Here is a 20306-nt window from a genome sequence, read left to right as displayed (position 1 = left end):
GCCAGAATTTAGCTGGCTATTTTAGATCACTACAAAATATACTACACAGGTTGAACCACAAATACCACCAGTTATGACACTTCTGTAAGTGGCATGATTGCCTTCAGAGTAATAAGACATTCCTCAATTCCACTTCTGTGTTTTAACAATTAGGGTCTACTGATCTCTGAAGTCCTAATATGATATTTAACTGTTTATACTTGTAACTAGGTATTAGGGATAGAAAGCTGTCTTTGATCTTGAGAAACTGAGTTATAAAAGGGGAGGTAAACACAAATAGATCATTATAATGCAATGTGATGTGTCCCACTGATGTATAAATAAATAGCAAAAAAACAGAGGCAATGGGAAATAATTCTGTCCTACAGGGTAGGGTAGAGGGAAAAGGCGACTTACCATAAGAAGTAAATGATCATTATTATGGCATAACAAAGCCTTAAAATATTTTAATATCAGTTCTGATACACAGAGGAAATCTTTGAGGTCCCTTCTAGATCTAACATTGTATAATTTTTAGGATTTATGGTCCTAAATTTCAAACTCGAAGTTCATAATTCAGCCTTAGATTTTCTAATTTTCTTTGTAGTTTTCCATTTTGTAACTTTTCAGAAGATTTCAGAAGCCCTCTAAAAGGTACTTATTCTCAGATAAACAAAATGTGGTATATCTACACAATGGAAGATTCAGCCTGGTATATTTATAAAATGGAATATTCAACCTGAAAAAGTAATGAAGTTCTGACACTTGCTATAACATGGATAAACCTTAAGAACATGCTAATAAAATAAGCCAGACATAAAAGGACAAATATCATATGATTTCACTCATATGAAATATCTAGATTAGGCAAATCTACATAAAGACAGAAAGTAGATTAGAGGTTCCCAGGGGCTGGGGAAGAGGAGGAAATGTGACAGAACTGCTTCATGGTTTCAGAGTTCTGTTTGGGGTGATAAAAAAGTTTTAGGATTAGACAGTGATGACTGCATGCACACTGTGACTGTAATTAATGCCACTAAATTGTACACTAAAACATGGTTAAAATGGCAAATTTTGTTATACACATTTTACCACAAGTTAAAATATTAATATTGTAATATACCTCAAACCATTGAACTGTATACTTGAAATGTGTGAATTGTATGGTATGTGAATTAATCTCAATAAAGCTCTTCAAGAAAAAAGAGTGCAAAAAATCACTCATTCTGGTTCTAGGTTATCTCATTTAGCTGTGTACTGATGTTCCTGTAAAATAGTTTAATTTCTATTTTATTTTGTCCCATGCATACACATTCATTTCCTTATGAGGTCCACACATTTGAGATGTCTGTGGAAGGCAGTAGTATGTTGGCTCTGGCCTTCTGGGGTGGTGGGAGGTAAGGGCAGGGGCAATATTGGATGTGTCCTTATCCCTCCTGAGAACTAGAGATTTTGGCAAGAGTGTGGCATGACGCAAAGGGAGTGTGGCTGGGAAGGACTTCTGAGATCTACTCTCTCAAGCTTGGGAAGGAGAGTGAAACAAAAAACTCACTATTTCTAAAATAACAACAAAGAATCCAGGCTGAGCTGATGAGCCAAAGCCAACACACAAATGAGCTTTAATGATTTATTTTAAGCCTGCAAGTGACATAATTACACTAGCATCTTTATTTACATCATGAGAGGAATGCAGGAATCCCACCTCTATATTTAGCTCACTGTTCAATTTCAGCAGGTCATTGGGGACCGTACATAAAATAGCTTCAGAATGTGAGTATATATTCTCACAGCTCTTATTTCCAACTTTTAACACTTCACCTTTAACTGCTTCAGGGTCAATGTCATTTCCCTGGAAGGCAAAAAAAAAAAAAAAAAAAAGAGGTTGTTAGCACTTCACATTTTGCAGGAATGCTAACAATTGTGAAGGGATATAAATATACTGCAAACATAGGCCATTTTGTTTGCCAAGGCACATGATACTCAGTTTATGATATTCATTTTCATGGGAATTTGGATGGCTGAAAGAAAGCATGCCCATTTCAGGGCATGGAGTAGTCAGGAGTCACATCATATAGCTTTCCACCGAAATGGATTTCAGAGAAAAGGAGAGAGGGTTTTGGTTCACAGGCTTACACTGAATGAACTCTTACCCACAATCACCTGATTAATTTTCAGGGGGTCTTGATGGTTGGCAAAAAGGAAGCAATTTAGAGAGTTAGCTGTTGTGCCGTCTAACACTGCCTAAAGTAGTGCAACTCAGCTCTCGCTCCACTTTTAGAATCACAATGACAGCTTATAAAATGCTGATGCCTGGGTCCCGTCTCCTGAGACTCTCATTTAATTCATTCATGTTAATATATTCCTTCTGTGTTTGAATTGGGCAGTTTCTTTTCATCCTTCTTGAACAGTTAAATCCTATACATAAATAAATTTATTTTTAAGAAAATTCCTATAAGATGCCATGTGACCCTTATTATGATTTGAGTACACGGTTACCTATTTTGCACAATTACATGGTTACATGAGGATTTAAAAAATTATACAATTTAACATATTTAGTTAACTGAGGTTACCATTAGGGATTTATGAAATATTAATGCTTTGTTGAAGAAACCAATCATTAGCATGGGAAAGAAGTGAAAATAAGAGGAACAATTTCTCATATCAACAATTGATGAATACAGCTACTTATTAAAACACCATTACTTAGAGGAAAGATATATCAAAACATATTATTTTTTTTCTAGACAAAGAGTAGCCAGTTAACTGCAGCACTGATACTCTGCTTTATATGATCTTTAACACTTAGCAAACTGCTTTTACATACATTGTCTCATGTGGATCTTAATAGATTGGTCTGGGAGAAGAAGTTGAAAGAAAGTCCTTCTTTCTAACATGAATCTGGGGTTTAAGAAAAAACAGATATAGACAAACTCTATCCTTATAACACGTATGTGCACTCCAGTGAACCAGGTCAGCCACACAGGGCAATTCAACATAGAAGCACATAAATCTAATAGGTCACTTTGGGGCTTCAAATGACAACTTCTTGGTTAGGTCTGAGGAAGGCTAAGGCACTCATGGATTGGAGGGAATTGAGTGAACGACAAAGAAAAAGATTAAAGAGCTGGAGGACTTAATTTATGAGGGAATGACTAAAATGTCTCTTGCTTGCTTAGATAATAACAAAAGTTGGGGGAAGGGATGAACATACTGCATTTACATTCCAATACTCCTTTTAGGCTCAGGATCTCTTTAGATGTTGCATAAAGGCTTCTCTAAAACAAACACAGATCACACAACCACACAACTGAACCCCTTTTCATTTGTGCCTACTAAGGAACATACGAAAAGCAGTGACACACACAAGAAATTACTATTAGCTTTATATGTTCAGTAATTTTCTTACAAGTCTTCAACCCAAAATATCACAAAAGTAGTACTGGTAGCTGACCATGATGTAACAAAGGGGCCTGAAAAACCAGAAACAGATTAAGGCTACCTTTTATCATTTAAAGTAAACATAGCTTTATAGAGCTGTGGAGAAAAGGTATATGTTTAGAACATTACATATTTTTTCATTATTTTTTAAAAAGATTTTATTTATTTACTTTTAGAGAGAGGGGAAGGGAGGGAGAAAGAGAGGGAGAGAAACATCAATGTGTGGTTGCCTCTCACATGCCCTCAACTGGGGACCTGGCCCACAACCCAGTCATGTGCCCCGACTGGGAATCAAACTGGCGACCCTTTGGTTTGCAGGCCGGTGCTCAATCCACTAAACCACAGCAGCCAGGGCTACTTTTTCATTATTTAATATTAAGTATTATTAAATACAAGAACATACACAATTAGGTGGGTTCTTTAGTCATTGAAATGGCAATATATGAATTTGTAAATAAAGAAACATAGAAGAAACTTTCTGGTCTTAAATCCCCTATATACACATAGCAATTTAGAGGTATAATTACCTCATTTTATCCTGCAAAGACATCTTCCTAAGGTAGGTATTATTGTTATTCCTGCTTTACATGTTGAGAAATAAGGTTTAAGAAAGGACTTGGTCATGAAGCAAATAAAATTCCATTTGATAAAAAATCTGCCCTGGCTGGCATAGCTCAGTGGATTGAGCGCGGGCTGGGAACCAAAGTGTCCCAGGTTCGATTCCCAGCCAGGGTACATGCCTGGGTTGCAGGCCATGATCCCCAGCAACTGCACATTGATGTTTCTCTCTCTCTCTCTATCTCCCTCCCTTCCCTCTCTAAAAATAAATAAATAAAATATTAAAAAAAAATCTCCTTACCATCTATTGTGTGTTAGACATATTCTTTTTACTAAGATTATAAAGATTAATAAGCGTTTCTTCCTCTCACTGTAATGTTAAAATGAATAACTTTCTAAAGTGAAAACTACTCCCAATGTATAACATTAGGATGCTCCTTTTTCCCCTTTCTCTCCAACTCTGGCCAGGTGTTACACATACACATATTTCTATCTAGGGTTCGGGCCCAGGGACCCATATCTGAGCTGGTTATAAAAGACAGAAGAAGGGAGTGGAATTGGATAGGATTTTAAAAATAGCATTATAATAGAAGGGGTCTTAAAAGTTTTCGTATATCATGGTGGCCACAAAATGGAGTCTGGGAAAGTCAGCTAAGGCCTTAAGGTGCTGGTTGGTAGCAGGACTCAGCCAAGCAACAGTCCCGGGAGTTTGGCAGCACAGCACTAGTGAGTTGATGGTGGTGGTTGGGGGTCAGATTTATAATTTATCCAGAGGATATGAGTCCCTCAGCTTACGAAGCAAGTCCAAGAACCTTCACAGAAAGCTTCAAAACTGAGAGCACAGACTATTAACAGGCATTTGGGGAAAAAGTTCTCAGGTCATTTGAGAAAAGCTTGGTGAACAAAAATTAAACTGGTTTCTTCACAGGTAACTGTCTATGTGCCCTGAATTTTTTTTAACAGAATGCATATTAATGTGTAAAGTACTGGGAAATGCTAGTTTATGAGTACCATCAATAAGAACAGATCTTGATATTGAGCCAAATAACCTCTAAGAAAAGAATTCTTCATCCCCATCCTGCCTGGAGATAGAACTGGCCTCACACTGGTTGTGGTTGGGATTGGGCCTATAGTTGCAGGTAAAATTGTCAGAAGGGAGAGGAAGAAATCTCTGGCTGGCTCTGGGAGGCAGACAGACTGGTTTAGATCAGAACTATGCTACTTTCTATATGTTCAATTTAATTTTTAATTTTTATTTTTAAAGAGAGGGGAAGGGAGGGAGAAAAAAAGGGAGAGGAACGTCAACATAAGAGAGAAATATTGACTGGTTGGCCTGTCGTATATGCCATCACTGGTGACTGAACCCTCAGCCTAGACATGTACCCTGGCCTGGAATTGAACTGGCAACCTTTTGCTTTGCAGCACAATGCCCAACCAACTGAGCCACACTGGTCAGAGCTACTCTCCCTTCTGATGCCCAGACACTGACACAGGCCTTCCTGACCTCCCAACCTTTGTTCTTGTGCTTGCTATGTCATAGCCCAAGTCTCTGCTCCCTGCCTTAGCTGACCTAACTGCCTCCTGCTTCCTACTTTAGAGGACTTCACCAGACTGGACTTGTGAAGTATCGCTCTAAACATATATAAAAGTGCTCCAGAAAAACATAAACCCTCAGGCCAGTGTCAGGCAGTCCTTGTTCCATCATTAAATACTGTACTTCTCTAGTTCCATAAAATATGCTCATACACAAAAAGTCATATAATAAGAATTGATTTTTAGATATTTAATAAGAATTGATTTTTAGATATTTGAAAGAGTTTAGAGCTATGCTACTTAGAAAACTACGTAGACATCTACATACCACATGAGAGAAAAGCCCATTATAAAAGGTATTTTGGTATACATGAAATGAAAGTTAAAATGAAAAGCATTGTAATTTAGTGGAAGACCAAATTTGGAATCAAGACACTTGAGTATGAGACCCAGTTCTGCTGTTTGACATCCTCTCCCAATCCTAGGTGGCCCAAGACAAATCACCTAATCTTTTTAAACCTATGTTTGCTTATCTGTAAATTGAGATAATGAGCACTGATTTCCCAAACCTCACAGGTCCATATGTATCTCAGATGAAATAATATATGTCAAAGTACTGTGTTAATTAAAATGCCACACAAAGGTGAGCTGACTTTGACATAAACACTGTGCCCTAATGTCTACTCCCAAAGAGATGTCTACTTGTAATGACCGCTGACCACCATGTTGCTAGCTGACTGAGCCTTGCTCATAAGTCTCCCAACATCAATGGGGTTTCTCATCTGCTCTGAGGAGCGACCGGCCCTTGGTCTCTATTACATTCTCTGGCTCCAAACTTGGCTGACCCTCTTCTCCATGGTGTAGTCATTGGACTGACTACTGCCTGAGGTAATTCTCACAACTAGGGTGGGAAACTATCATAATCACTTTTCAGCCAAGGAATTCTTATATGCATGGCTGCTTGTGCAGCATGAACTCTTCCTGGCAATAAGAAGGAGTAAATCTCACTCTAAACACATGATTCTTCCCACAGTGCTTTCACTGATGGAATACAAACATACTTCACACTCATGTTTTGAATGGTAATTGGACATGCACAACATGAAATAAAACAGTATCCCTTCTTTTGATTATAAAGTGTCTGCTGCTTGTCCAAAAGAGGGCTTTTCTTTTCTAATGCTTTGCTTTCTTAGATTCTGTCCTAAGAGAGGTGCAGGTTTTAATATGATCAACTCCAGAGACTGGTAAAGGGTTAAAGTGCTGTCACATAAATATTCTCTTATACCTTAGATTTCATCTTATACTTAAGGAAAATGAAGTATGGGAAATGACTGAATCGTGATACCGAAATAGGCCCCTAAACCTGCTCTCCTCCCCCCAGATTGCCACTCTGTGACTGACAAGTGCTACACACTCGTCAGAGAAAGGGGTCGTTCTATATATAAGCAAGAAAAGAAAGTGTTTTGTGCCTGTTTCCAGAAACCCTTTGGGGCATGTTGGGAACAGCACTGAAAGGCTGAGATGATGTCAAATTTTTTTTTCTTGGTCAAACAATGTTGTAGGATATTGAAAAATTGTATATAGTTTATAGAAAAAGAAGTTTTCTTCCTATAAGACTGTGCTTGGAAGGATAGATTAAGAACAATTTATCTCTATTTATCCTTCCACTAGAGACACAGGGATAGAAAAATAAGAGTTTATCTGGGCATAAAAATATTTGCAAATAAACTTTTGTTTTCACCAAGAAAAAACCAAATGGAATCTTTCAAATGGCCAACACAGTAATTGTTGAAAGCAAAAGGTCACACTAGATTAGTTTTATTGAAAGAAAAGTAGAGATAAAAGCTTTTCTCCCTTTATAAAACTAATTAAAAGGCAGATGAAAGAACTTTGCTGCAGTAAACATGTTGTTCATTGAAGCAGGTTTCCATTTAATTTCATGCTGGGTTTGCTTAATTATTGTACAAAACACAATTGCAAGATTAGTAACTTGTATGAGTGTGAATGTGTGTATGGGTTTGGCTAGAGATAAAATCTTGTTGAAAAAGAAGAAAAATTTCAGTAGAAACGTATTATTACTTAGATGAACATGATCTATGAGAATTCATATTATACCTAAACAAGAACTATACTATTTTATTATGTTGTGTTTGTTCATATTTGCATTCAGACTATCTTTTAGATAAAAATTCTAATTGTTTAAAAACAACATGTTTAAGGATAAATATTTTGGTATTTCTAGTGAAAGGCTATAAATAATTAAAGTCTTGATCCATTTTGCCTGTTTTATTATTATTTGAAGTAAAAAAATGACTGAAGCAACATAAGAGAACTGTATTCTAGTCATTATTTTGTCACTTGTCAAACCACTTAACCCCTCTGGGCTTTAGTATTCTTTGCTTGCAAGAGGCTGGGTTAGAAAAGATGATCTGTTGTTCTCCAATTAAATTATAGTTAGAGGCTAATATATTCCTAACATAGAGGAAACCCGGCTGCATTTAGAAATCAGCTTAGAGATGACTACCCAGACATAAAATTCCAAGTATTTCAAGGAAGTACAGGACTGCAGTTGATGCATTTACTTTCGTGGCTCTTACCTTTTATCTTATAATGAGCTCATTTAGGTATCCAGGAAAATACATATACACCATCAGCAGGATAATGCATCACAGGCAGCCTTTTTAATGGATTTGTGTCCCACATTTGCTACTTTTTAATATATACACAAGAAAGAATTGTTAAATGCTTCCTTAAAAAGCAGCCTATGATTAGATACTTACCTTTTAATCTTATGCCAAAAAATTGTTTTCAGGGTTTAGATATTTGCTGATGTAGTACAAGATAAAGACCAACCAAGTACAACAATTCTATTCACATTGCTATGTAATCAATTAAGAGCTAGTTGATGATTTAAGAGGGCATTCTGAGCATTTCTTACCTTAATTTCCAGTACATTTTCATTGCCTATTGAGACCACCATTGGCTTTTCAAAAGGCTTAAACACAGGATTATGTACATAAATGAGATCGAAGTACTTGGAATGGATCCCATCTAACATGAAAAAGGCTTTAGTTTTCAGGGGGAGTGGCAGATTCAGCTGCTGTAGTGAAGGAGTTGTACAGCAGATTATCTCTGAATTAGAGCGATGTTGACATGCCTATAGTAAGACACAATCACCCACTGTAAACAGAATATGGCTTGACAACATCAATTGCAACTTTCACATTTCACTGTTTCAAACAACCAATTAAAATATACTATTTTGAAAAAAATTGGCATCTAACTTTCTAATGTTTAAGAACACATTTCTGGAAATACGATAGATGCAAAAATATCTAAACAATGCAATCTTCAAAGAAACACAAAATTATATAGATTTCAGCCATACAATTCTATAATACGGCATCTGTATACTATAGTGTGTGATCACCACGTTAAGTTGAGTAGAATTTTTATTTTAAAGATTAGAGTTTATTGGACTTAAAGCTATTGTGGCTGGATCAATATATCTAAATCAGACCTGACCAAGAGATTTTATTTGTTAAATAATGAATGGGCTCAATTAATCATGGTCATCTTCAAATTCTACAAACAGCAGGAAACATGGAAGGACTATGTCTCTTTATGAAGTAGTTTTTACAAACAACAGACTCACTGAACTTTATATTCTTGTCCAATTCTAATGCATAGTTCTATTGTACTAGTATTATAATGTGTTTGTGGCTAAAACAACAGCAGTTTATATTTCCAGATATGTAAACAGATAGAATTTTTATTTCTACCATTGTTTGAATCTTCTCTGGGATATGCTACTCTTATGTCACACAGGTTTTAAATAAATACTTGGTTGTAAACAAATGAAGAAAGCTAAGAGGTGCTCTATCTGTTGTTATAATGCTGGTGGGAGAGAAGGAAGAAGATTTAGCCATATTTTAATAAGAGGCTTGATGTAAATTAGATAAGTTAATGACTACTCAGATTTCTACTTTAAAAAGTCATATGACAACACCAAAAAAGGTTACTGTTGTTCTCATTTGGATAATAATGGTGTACTTGGCTGTGGAGAATTGGTGTCCTTTAAATTAATAGCAGTGGTGTTCTAACTTTGTTTGTGGCTGTGTGTGAGGATTGGTTTCAAAGCTCTCTACTTCATATGGTGACTCCCTGGAGTACAATCTCTCAGGAATATGATAAGAATCTAATAATACTCTTTAGAGGTGAAGCAATGTGGCTGATTGAGAAGGTCAAGAAAATTTCATTTGGGGTGACCTTACTGTTTGGTCTCTTGGCTTGACATTTTTAGCCCCAAATTGGTTTTTGTAATTAAAGAATGCTGTGGCCTTAAGTCTTCAAGAAATATTGGGTGGGCAATCTAAAAGAAAGTGCTATAATTCAATCTATCACCTGCCCAATTAAGACCCTGCTTGAGAGGGGGCTCTGAGAACTTTCATTCTAAGTGAGTGCACAAGCCCAACTAGATTATGGCATTTTATATCAGAGATAAATAAAAATAGGAAATCTCTGTAAATAACTCCAACCATCCTAAGGTTTAAACTAAAATTACCATTATTTAATGTGACATACATAAATTGTTAGAGCACAAAATAGGTCAATTACTTTTAAGGAGGCATGCAGTTAAATTTGATTGACCTTACAAATAAAAGGAAAGGTGGAGAAATACCAAAGAACATACATACACTATTATATAAGTATTCTAATGCTCTTTCTCATTACTTGATAATGTTCTAACAAAGGGACAAGAATGGCAAGAAGTGAATGTAAAAAAACAATGTGTGCCTGCCATGTAGGCATGGATGATGCTGCAATATTGGAGACTTTATCCATGGCTTTTAATAGAGCAAAAGAATTGATGCTCTATGGTGCATTGAAAACGGGGCATACAGGAATGCCATGAACTGAAAGTTTGTGTCACCCCACTAAGTTCATTTGTTGAAACCCTAATCCACAGTGCAACAGTATTTGAACAGCTTTTGGGAGGTAATTAAGTCATTAAGGGTGGTGTTCTCATTAGTGTCCTTATAAGAAAAGATATGAGAGCTTCCTTCCTCTTTCTCTCTACCCCTCATGTGAGGTTATGATGAGAAGATGGCCTTTTGCAAATGAGGAAGAGTATCCTCACCAGACACCCAGATTTGCTGGCTCATCAATCTTAAACTTTCCAGCCTCCAGAACTGTGAAATAAATGTTTGCTGTTGAAACCACCCAGTCAATGGCATTTTTGTTGGAGCACCTTGAACTCACTGAGACAGGAAATGATGGAGTTTGTATTTGTATTGACTGTCTTTAAAAAAACTGCCTCAAGTTGTTAATCATCATTTCTGTCTAAACATTATGTGCATGTGTATTATTTTTACAACGTTAACCCAAGACAAGATAATTTCAGTTGTTGAATAAAAGTACTACTTGACCTACATTGCAAAGAAGGTAGCTAGCAAATATTAAAGGCAAACTGAAATGTCCTATGAATCATGAAACCCAGTGATAGAGGCAGGGATGCAGAACTTGAATCACAGCGATCACTCAAAGGACTTACCACTGTAAAGTTCCTTCCTGCTTCATGCACATTTATTACCATCCTTAGGACACTAACTGAATTCAGGTTTTTTCCAACACCTGTTATTGTGCTCCCACCACTGGCAAAATAAAATAGAAAAATAGCAATATTGAGAGGTTCTTTCCCTATCAAATACTTTAAGAAAGAAATTCAATTAAATCACATGCAGTGATTGCAAGTTGCAACCACAGCCAAAGTCAAATGAAACCTCAGTGGTAACAGTTCTTTGGAAACAACTTATTTAACTTGAAAATATGTTAAAAATTTACATTTCATAAAATGAAGAAATACATTTGTCTATTTATTCATCAACTATGCACAAGATTTTTTTTCCTCTAAAAAAAACAAAACCCAAGAAGAATGAGCCTAACTATTGTTGCTAGACTGATAGAATTAATGAAAACAAGGCAGACTGAACTGGGTCCAATGAGAAATTGATTCAAAAGGATGCTAGTATAGGGAAAAGCTGTGTGTAAATCAGGCAGTGGAAAATACACTGAAGAATGGGGGGAAGGGTGATCTCACTTTGGGGCATTAAGGTTATGATAGAATTGACATGGATATCATGTAAGTGCATAAGTATTATGATGCCACATTAAGCCGTTTTTACTGAAATCCATTCAAAATCCAATAGGCTAGGACAAAATGTTTCTTGGCATGAACTAGCATTAATAAAGTCAAACTGCTTTCGTAGTTTTTACTCCTAAATTAGAAAGGCAGCTTTCAAAAGAAATGAAACTGCATCAAAGCTAAAGATAAAAACATAGTTTCTTTTGACGACTCGACAGCCAAATCATCCTTATGTTCCTTATTTCCTTACACCTACCAGAAATTTTTACTTACCTAATAAAAGATTTGGTTGGATGAATTTGATAGACAATAGGGTCTTCCTGGTAACTGAAGCTGTCAGTCTGTCGGTTGGCTAAGTCAATTTTCAATTTAATAGGAAACTCAGTTGGAGTGGTTTGGGCTGGTGTATAACATTCAAGAATACTATCTGACACACTGTATCAAAGGAAAAAAACCCAAACAATGAGCAAAATGGACCTTCATTATTAAAGATACACATATTCATATTCTAAAATTATATACATAAATAAAAAAGATATCACTCAATGTCTCCTAAATAGGAATTTCTTGACATGGTCTAGAAAAATGCTCTTTCTAATGTAGGCTATTCACACCTGACTAGATCCCAAATTTAGTCTTGTTTGAACGAGCCATCCTTGACATCAAACATCTGGGATTTTAAGCAATTATTAAGGTATCCTTTTGGTATTTGATTAAACTGAGCTGTTCCAACTCTAAGAAGAAAAAATATAATTTGCCCCCGAACCCAATCTCCCCCAAGTTTGCATTGCCCCAAAGTAATTTAGTCTAATTGTAAATCTTGATGAAAATGTTTATTTTAATTTATTGTCAATGATTAGAACCTCACGGCTCATAGCATAGCTAGGATACTAAGATAATATAGGAGAGAAGGTGAATGGAAAGAAACAATTTAACAGTAGAATTAATAAACAATAAGGGAAGGGTAGAAAAATGAGCAAAAGGGAGTAGATGGGTTTGGGAAGGAAGAAGTTTTATCAGCAGGACAGTAAAGGAATATCTTCAATTTTTCCCACAAAAAAGAATAATTTTTCCTTGATTTGTTAGATGTACATATTAATCCTACATGATTGATGCAACTAAAAATAAATTTACAACACCTTTTTAAAGCACAGGTTTTTCCACCAATTGAAATGTGTCTAGAATTCCCACTATTCAGGTACTTTCCAGTTAAAGTAAGTAAAGTGCCACCAATCTTAGGACCATAACTTGGAGAAATACTTGTTATTATAGGATCCTGATGAGAGATAAAAACAAAAAAGCAAAGTATCTTGTTAATTTTATAACTCCAAATAGATTAAGTAACAATTAAATATCCTATTTCATGAGAAAAGTAATGTTTAGACTTACCACATAAGAAAATGTACTATATTGTGCTGTCCCTCGGGCACTTGAAATAGTTATAGACATATTGAAATGCTCACTCACTGCAGGGGCAACTGTGCATTTTAACCTGGGGGAAAAAAAACCACACCAAAGTTTAATATATTACAAGTCCAAAGGAGGCATTTTCTGGTTTGGCTGACTACTCTAGCTAGCAAGCAGAGTTTTGTCTAAAGCATTATGGCTGAAAAGTATATAATTCTATTTCTATACTATTATGCTCACTTTGTATTGACTGTATTATATTATTTATACAAACAAAACAGGAAATGTTAAACCTCACCAGTGCAGACTTTACCAAGTGAAAAGTTCATAATACTCTAAGTCTAATCCTATAAAACTATAGGTATAATATATGGCATACTTAACAAACAGTATTTCAACAGCATATAAAACAATGGCTAACTATAAAAAAGCTAAATATCTTTATTAAAGTATGTCAACAGGTACAGTTCTGTGATTACACTTATCATGTGTTTATTTAAATTATTTAAAAATAATGAAATTGTGATAAGTTTTCCATAGTATTATTTTAAAATAATCTTCTAGTCCTGAAAAAGTATAAATATAATTTTTTATTAAATATTTTTTAAAGAAGAGAACAAATTGTTTCACTTTTATAGGCTCTACTATATAATGCAATAACTAAGAATTTACAATGTATATTTTCAGAATAAATCTGTTTGGTTATTAAGCTAAACAGGTATGATGTTAATGGATGTTTCAATCTCAGTAAAATGAATAGATTTAGACCTTTGTGCAATCCTGAAAGGAATTCTTTTAGGTATAAAATAACCACTTGATAGACTAGGTTCAACCATAAAACTTTAAACGTTTGTTTGTTGTTACTACTACATGATATTTAAAGGTTTTTGGATTCTCATTCATTACAGGATTCAAATAGAAGGTACGTATAGAATATAGTAGAACAAGCACAGGTATTGGATCAGGAAAACTGAGCTCGAAGGCCTATTCAACTTTTACTATCTGGATTACTTCTGCTAAACTACACTCCATCTCTCTGAATTTTAGGAACCCCCTTGGAAAACAGAAATGGTATTGCTATTTCCCAGGACTTGGGAATGGTTAAATGAGATACTCTCCTTGCATTACAATGTCAATAAATATAACCTGAATGCAAATTTAAACTCATCAAAAATGAGTCGCAACAATGTGATTCAGCTACTCTACATTTCTGAGGTACAGAAAGTGAATGTAAAAGACAAGAGTACATATTGAGCTATTTACTGATTTTTATAGAAAGAGCCACTGCATACTATATTTGAAGACATTAAAAATGGAGTGATTCCAACTAGTGCTTTCAAATCTACCCAATTTCTGAAGAGTTGTTATAAAAATGACTCAAAACTCCCAGATGCTGGATTTTTCTTTTTTTTTTTTTTACCCAGGTAATGTCACCTTTCTCCCTCCTTAACCCTGGCAGTAAATAAGATTAACAAAATAAGACAAAGCTAATCCAGAAGGGATGAGATAGGCCAAGACTCTTTAATTTAAGAGAGAAACTTTTAGGGCAATTTTTACAAACACTCATTCAAAAACAAAACCTGTTTTCCAACCACACCCCAGCAAAGCATTTGAAGATCCTTACATATTTGTTGTACTCTCACTTAAGGTCAAGGTGCAGCTCTCATTTCCAACGAGAATTCTGGTTTTCTTTAAATCAAATTTACTATTCTTCCTGAATCCAAAGTCCCAGCCACATATGGTCAACGTTGTCCCTCCTTCCAGAGGGGCACTAGTTGGGAAAACCTATGAGGACAATATAGAACTTTAAAAACCCAATATGTTGTCTTTCATACTTGTGGAAAACAAAATATGTATGCTCAAATAGTCTGAAATTATTTCACTGTCCCACTACCTAAAAAATTTAATTTTCACTGAAGAAATAATGGTCACAAATTTCAGAGTATCTGGAACAAACATTAAAACTATCTGACATGCTGATGACACAGGTTGTTTTCAGGAGATTCAGAGAAGAGACAGAGAACAGATTCAGCCTGGGTGGGAATGAAGGGCCTCCCTGGGCTACTCTGAAATGAATTAATCTTCTAGGAAACTTCTGGGCTAGAGAAGACATGCTCTGGACCCAGACTTTTAGGCTTGTAAGTCTGATTGTAACTCCTTCATGAGCCTCTAGATGAAACTCTGCTCAAACTCATTCATCGGCCTTAGAAGCCAAGCTCCAACATATCCTTGTTGGGTGTGCTACACTCCTGTTGCTGTGATATCCCCAACCCAGAGAAGAAAGTCCCACAGCACAAATACTTTTTATATCCAATGTTTTCAGTTGCATTCAGCAGCTTTCATGATATCAAACACATATGTAGATAGTATTCAATATATATCTGCCACTTATTTATAAATCATCTCCCATGTGCCAGACAGCAACATTTGAATAAGTTAATTATGCTCTTTTATTTGTTAATTCAAATTTATTATTTATTTGTGATTTTTCTTTAAATATGGTCACTATTTAATATATACCAGTTGGTTAGCTGATACACTCAGCGTTTAAAAATGATGTAATATTTAATACATTCAATATATTATTTGTATTAGAAAGAGATAAAAAAACAGAACTGAAGATGGCCCCAAATGTGATCTCTATTGTTGTAATGTTTCTAATGATCTCCCTTGGCATTATTTTATATCTCATTTCTAGGATTGTGCCCCCACCTGCCCACCCTGTGCAATGTTAAATAAATAACAGGTTCATTTTATCATTGCAAGTTTACTCTTATTGTGTGAAAAGTAAAGGTTAAATTTATTAATAAAACTTTGGTAACTATAATAAGATAGCACTGGGATCTTGGGAAGTCTGTAAGACAACAGTTCTTAGACTAAAACTATTGAAACAAAACAAATTTCCAAGTTAAAAATAAGCTTCTCCCCAGCAGCTCTATGACAATTGAGAAAGGAAACGCTCTTTTGGGGGGGGGCACATTGTAAATTGTGCTGTAAAGTACAATGGTGGGAAAACAGCACTGCTGTAGAGCAACTTGAAAAGGCATTTGTTTAAGGCCAGTTAGTGAAAATCTAAAAGTGATTCTTGTACAATTTAGAAGGGCTCCTGGCAAAACTCAAATTTGCCAATATTCCCATTCTTCCCAGGCAAATAATTGCAAACCAATGCCTTAACTTTCCTTGTTTACCAAATCCCTTTAAAGTTTTAACTTAATGCTTTTATGGTAGCTGTTTTACCCATAAAATCCATTATACAAATTATGCCTTTTGTGAAAACTTACCTTGTCCATGTGTAGCCAAATGAGAACTGCTAGGAAAAAAATATCTGTTTATTATTTTGTTAGAAACCTAGTAGGAGAGAATAAGACACCTCAACTTCCTGGACTCTCTTCAGCTTGAGATACTCATGCAGCTGCTGTTCCCTCTCCTAATGAGGCTCACCCAAGAAAACAGCTGCCTAAAGCTTAATCCCACAGCTGGATCCTCCCTAAGTAAAAACTGAAGTCTGTTACTCTACATAGATCATGACTTTCTAGATGAGGCAAGGGATTGGGTGATGATTTGAGAAAAGAACTGAGAGGTGTTCAACTGGTGCAATAGAAATGGGCATTATAAAAACTTGGCTAGACAATCAGGTTTTGAAAGCCAGCTCTGCTTAGCTTTTCTCTCCAGACTGAAATACTAGAGGCGGGCATCGGAGGATTTTCCCTAGCTTATGGGGTAATGTTCACTCTTCCAGGGGGAAAGGAAGGAAGCAGTATTGGACTACACACCCTTAGATAGAACCAACAATGGGCTGGCAAACTCTGAGTTATCCTGAAGGGCAGAGAAACTTTGTGGGAAGGAAATGAGTGTCCAGCATAAAGCCACAGAGGCTGGGTCTCTCACCTGTTCGAATGGGGGAGAAATAGCTATAAAAGGAACTATAGTCCTTTCACAGGTGAAAGTGATTTAAATGATCATGTTTTCAAAACCATCAAGATAATACATGAGAAAGCTAGAAACAACAACAAAAAATTTTGGAAAATTAAAAATTTGTAATGTATCATAGCAATGTGAGCTATTAACAATAAAGGAAACCAGGTGAGGAGTATATAGGAAAACAACAGCAACAAACTTTGGACGATTAAAATTTGCCTCTTCAGTAGGAAAAAAGTCACAAGTATACTGGTGAAAGTGTAGTGACTATATGACCCGTTCCCCTATAAAATATCACTTCTTATCTGAGTATTCTTATTAATTAATAAACTGTTTTTATTGTTTCATTGGTATTGAATTCAGTCCTACAAAATATGATAATTTTATTCTGATTCAATTCAGGATAAAATTCAGAATACATGGGAAAGCGTTACCTTTTTTCAAGCATTTCTCATTGCTCTTTAAGTACAAGATCAGACAATATGAAACAAAATAATGGGCTAGCAATCCTGAAATATCTCATGTGTGAAACTGTAAAGAATTTCAGCTACTGAACATCATGTACCTTGAAAAGCAAGTTAACGTACATTTTTTGGAAAGTGACATCCGATACATTAGCTGGGTTTTGTGCCTACAGAGTTTAAGAGAGATAAGAAAAAGATGAATAATCCTTTTTTTTTTTTTTTTGCAGTAAGAATGCTGAATGTCACGCTCTAGTGCAGCATGAAATCTTCCTAACAACTATGAACTGAAAGGGATTTACGGACTCAGCTGCACCACTTTCATTCCAACCACACAGCCCAAGCCTTGCTGACTCGTGCATGACACAAAATTGCCAGTTAGAATGTTGGAGTTAGGAAAGGTGAGAGAGGAGGAAGATTCAAACAGGAGAGGTTTTCTGACTCCAGAAAATTCTAAAATATTTTTCTGTTTTTGCCATTTTAATGTACCTTCCATGACAAATAAAAAGAAGCACATTGGTTAAAGTTAAATGTTTCATTTGTACAAGTTCTCAACCTGCTCTTTATTTAAAACAGCGTGGCTATTTTTGAAAAGAAACTGTGATTTAACAGCGTGTGTGCTCACATGTGTAAACACAAACACCCAAACACCACACTCCACATATCTCTTTCATGAATAGCTGAGCTCAGCTTTCTAGTGTCTCAAATTTCCAAGACTGTGTTTACAAAAGTATAAAATTACATGTAGTTTTAAAAGTGTATTAAAGAACAACAAAAAAGGGTATACAGATTTAATTTCTTCTTTCTGTCTTCTAGTTTATTCCTTGACTGATCAAGCTAAGTCTTAATAATTGTGTCACATCCAACAGAAAATAATTTGGTTTAAAACCTAGTCACACAGTACAAATCTAGTCCCAAACCATAACTAAATGAAAACAGCCATGCACTTGGGGGCAGTTCCTGTTCTGACTTGTACACTTTGTTTACTTGGGCTTGAACCAGGTAACCAAGACCTTTAACTTGAATCTTTCACAAGGGACCATTTACTAAAGTCCAACTGTTCTACATGCAGGCAGAGAAAACATGTACTGGGTCCTCATCAGGGAAGTATTTTCAAGCAAAATGTGTTTGGATAAAGACATTTTTAAAAAATGCCAGGAAGAGTTAAAAAGTGCCAAATATATCTTATACAAGTAAGACAACAGAGAGAGACGGTGGCTAGAATGTCATGGCTGAAGTGTATTGCTAGAACCTATGTTCTCTAAGAGCAGAAGTGCTTTTGTCTTGAGACCTATCTCCCCAATGTCTAGAAGTATGCCTGCTGTGTAGCAGGCACTCAAATATTTTTGGAATAAAATAAAATAAATCACACAGTCTAGATTTTAGTACAGTCATCAACTACACCTTTATGTTTTTTCCAGGAACTTGGAGAGAAGGTGAACAGCCACCCATGGGTGTTGACCATCTACTTGCCTCTGAAGGAATCTCTAATCTCATTTGTGATGAGACAAGGCCACCATCTCTGGAGTCAGACAGGAAGAAACCTGTCCTGTTTGTCCCAGCATGGCTATGATCTCTCGCTTGCTTGGTTCAGTGTAGAGTTTTGGGTTAGACCATGAGCAGGTCTCTGTGTATGGTAAAGGCTCACCTCTAGGCACCTGACAGATAAAGTAGGTGGTGAGGACTCAGGAGAATAGGGGAGTCAGGAGGGAAGAGGTCCCAGTGTGAGGAAACGGGGAGCTCATTCACACAGCACTGAGAGCCATTGTGCAAGGAGAGAATCTTGATGAGTGTAAAGCAAGCACTTCAGGTACAGGGCTCAGGGGACATGCCCAAATACCACCCTAAAGAAAAAACATGGAGGGAGATGGTGCTTTGGCTGATTTCTCATAGATAAATGAATAAATTGAATTTTAGATTTTTTTCATTAATGGGATTTATGTTTACCGAAAAACATATTGATAGCTGCCAGAGATTCCTACCTCATAGATTGTAGGATGACAGCTCTCTTGAGTCCATGCTCCACTGGGGCACTTCTCCAATTGCACACATTTGTTGTGGCACCAGCCACACTGTACAAAGGGAGGGGCAGAGAGGCACTGACTGCAGGACTGGAAATGTTCACAGCCCAGCCCATTCAGCGGGATCTTGGTGATCTGTAAAGAAAAGTGATGGAAAGAGCTTCCAGAAAGTTTGTTTGTTAATAAAAATTGAACACATCAAAGATACATGTAAATATAACTTTATAGTCTACTATAGTTATCACATCTATGTGTGCAAATTATGTAATAATTATTAAATGATTAAAGTAAAAAACAATCAAATTCCTTTCATCTCTCTACTGTAGGCATGTATGTGATAGAAGTTACGACGAGTAACTTCTCATGATAACCATGAGTAACCATGAGTATCCAGCAAACATAAGCACTGTCATGCAATGCTGGAGGTTCTATTTAGTAGAGATATTTTGCTGTGTTTGAGACAATTTAAAAATAACAAGAGAGTATAATTTAAGCAGCTGGAAAACAGGCTTGAACCCCTGGGAAATCTAAGTAAATTTGCATATTATTCTGGCATCAAGATGCACCTCCTCACAGAGAAAAGGGGTGATCAACTGGTGTCAGGTCCCAATATGCATTTTTAGTATCAATCTGCCTGAACCAAAGTTCTTCCCTTAGTATTGCAATACTAATTCAGCATGTTTGTTTTTCTCAATGAGGAATATAGGACAAAAGGAAAGGTATACATATGAAAAGGACTTCCCTTAGGTCTTATTTTCCCTAAATAAAAATTTAACTTGATTTCAGAAGATCTCTGAAATACTCAAGAAAGAATTTGATAGAAGACAGGTGAATATAAGACAA

General features: G+C 35.9%; 1 protein-coding gene across 6 annotated transcripts in view; it reads right to left on the bottom strand.

The window, feature by feature from the left end:
- The window catches only part of MET (MET proto-oncogene, receptor tyrosine kinase), a 139627-nt gene that overhangs the window by 26025 nt on the left and 93296 nt on the right, over positions 1–20306 (bottom strand). For all 6 annotated transcript variants that reach the window (XM_036010832.1, XM_036010830.1, XM_036010831.1 and 3 more), the window contains 8 exons: positions 19425–19598; positions 14688–14848; positions 13046–13148; positions 12796–12932; positions 11930–12091; positions 11066–11165; positions 8450–8668; positions 1682–1828 (listed from right to left, as the gene is read on the bottom strand). In XM_036010832.1, the coding sequence (XP_035866725.1) occupies positions 1682–1828; positions 8450–8668; positions 11066–11165; positions 11930–12091; positions 12796–12932; positions 13046–13148; positions 14688–14848; positions 19425–19598 (1203 nt within the window). The remainder of the gene's footprint in view (positions 1–1681; positions 1829–8449; positions 8669–11065; positions 11166–11929; positions 12092–12795; positions 12933–13045; positions 13149–14687; positions 14849–19424; positions 19599–20306) is intronic.

This window comes from Phyllostomus discolor, chromosome 10 (genome assembly GCF_004126475.2).
Source record: "Phyllostomus discolor isolate MPI-MPIP mPhyDis1 chromosome 10, mPhyDis1.pri.v3, whole genome shotgun sequence".
NCBI lineage: Eukaryota > Metazoa > Chordata > Mammalia > Chiroptera > Phyllostomidae > Phyllostomus > Phyllostomus discolor.
The sequence above is the reverse complement of the archived record's forward strand: the minus strand, read 5'-3'. Positions and strand labels throughout refer to the sequence as shown.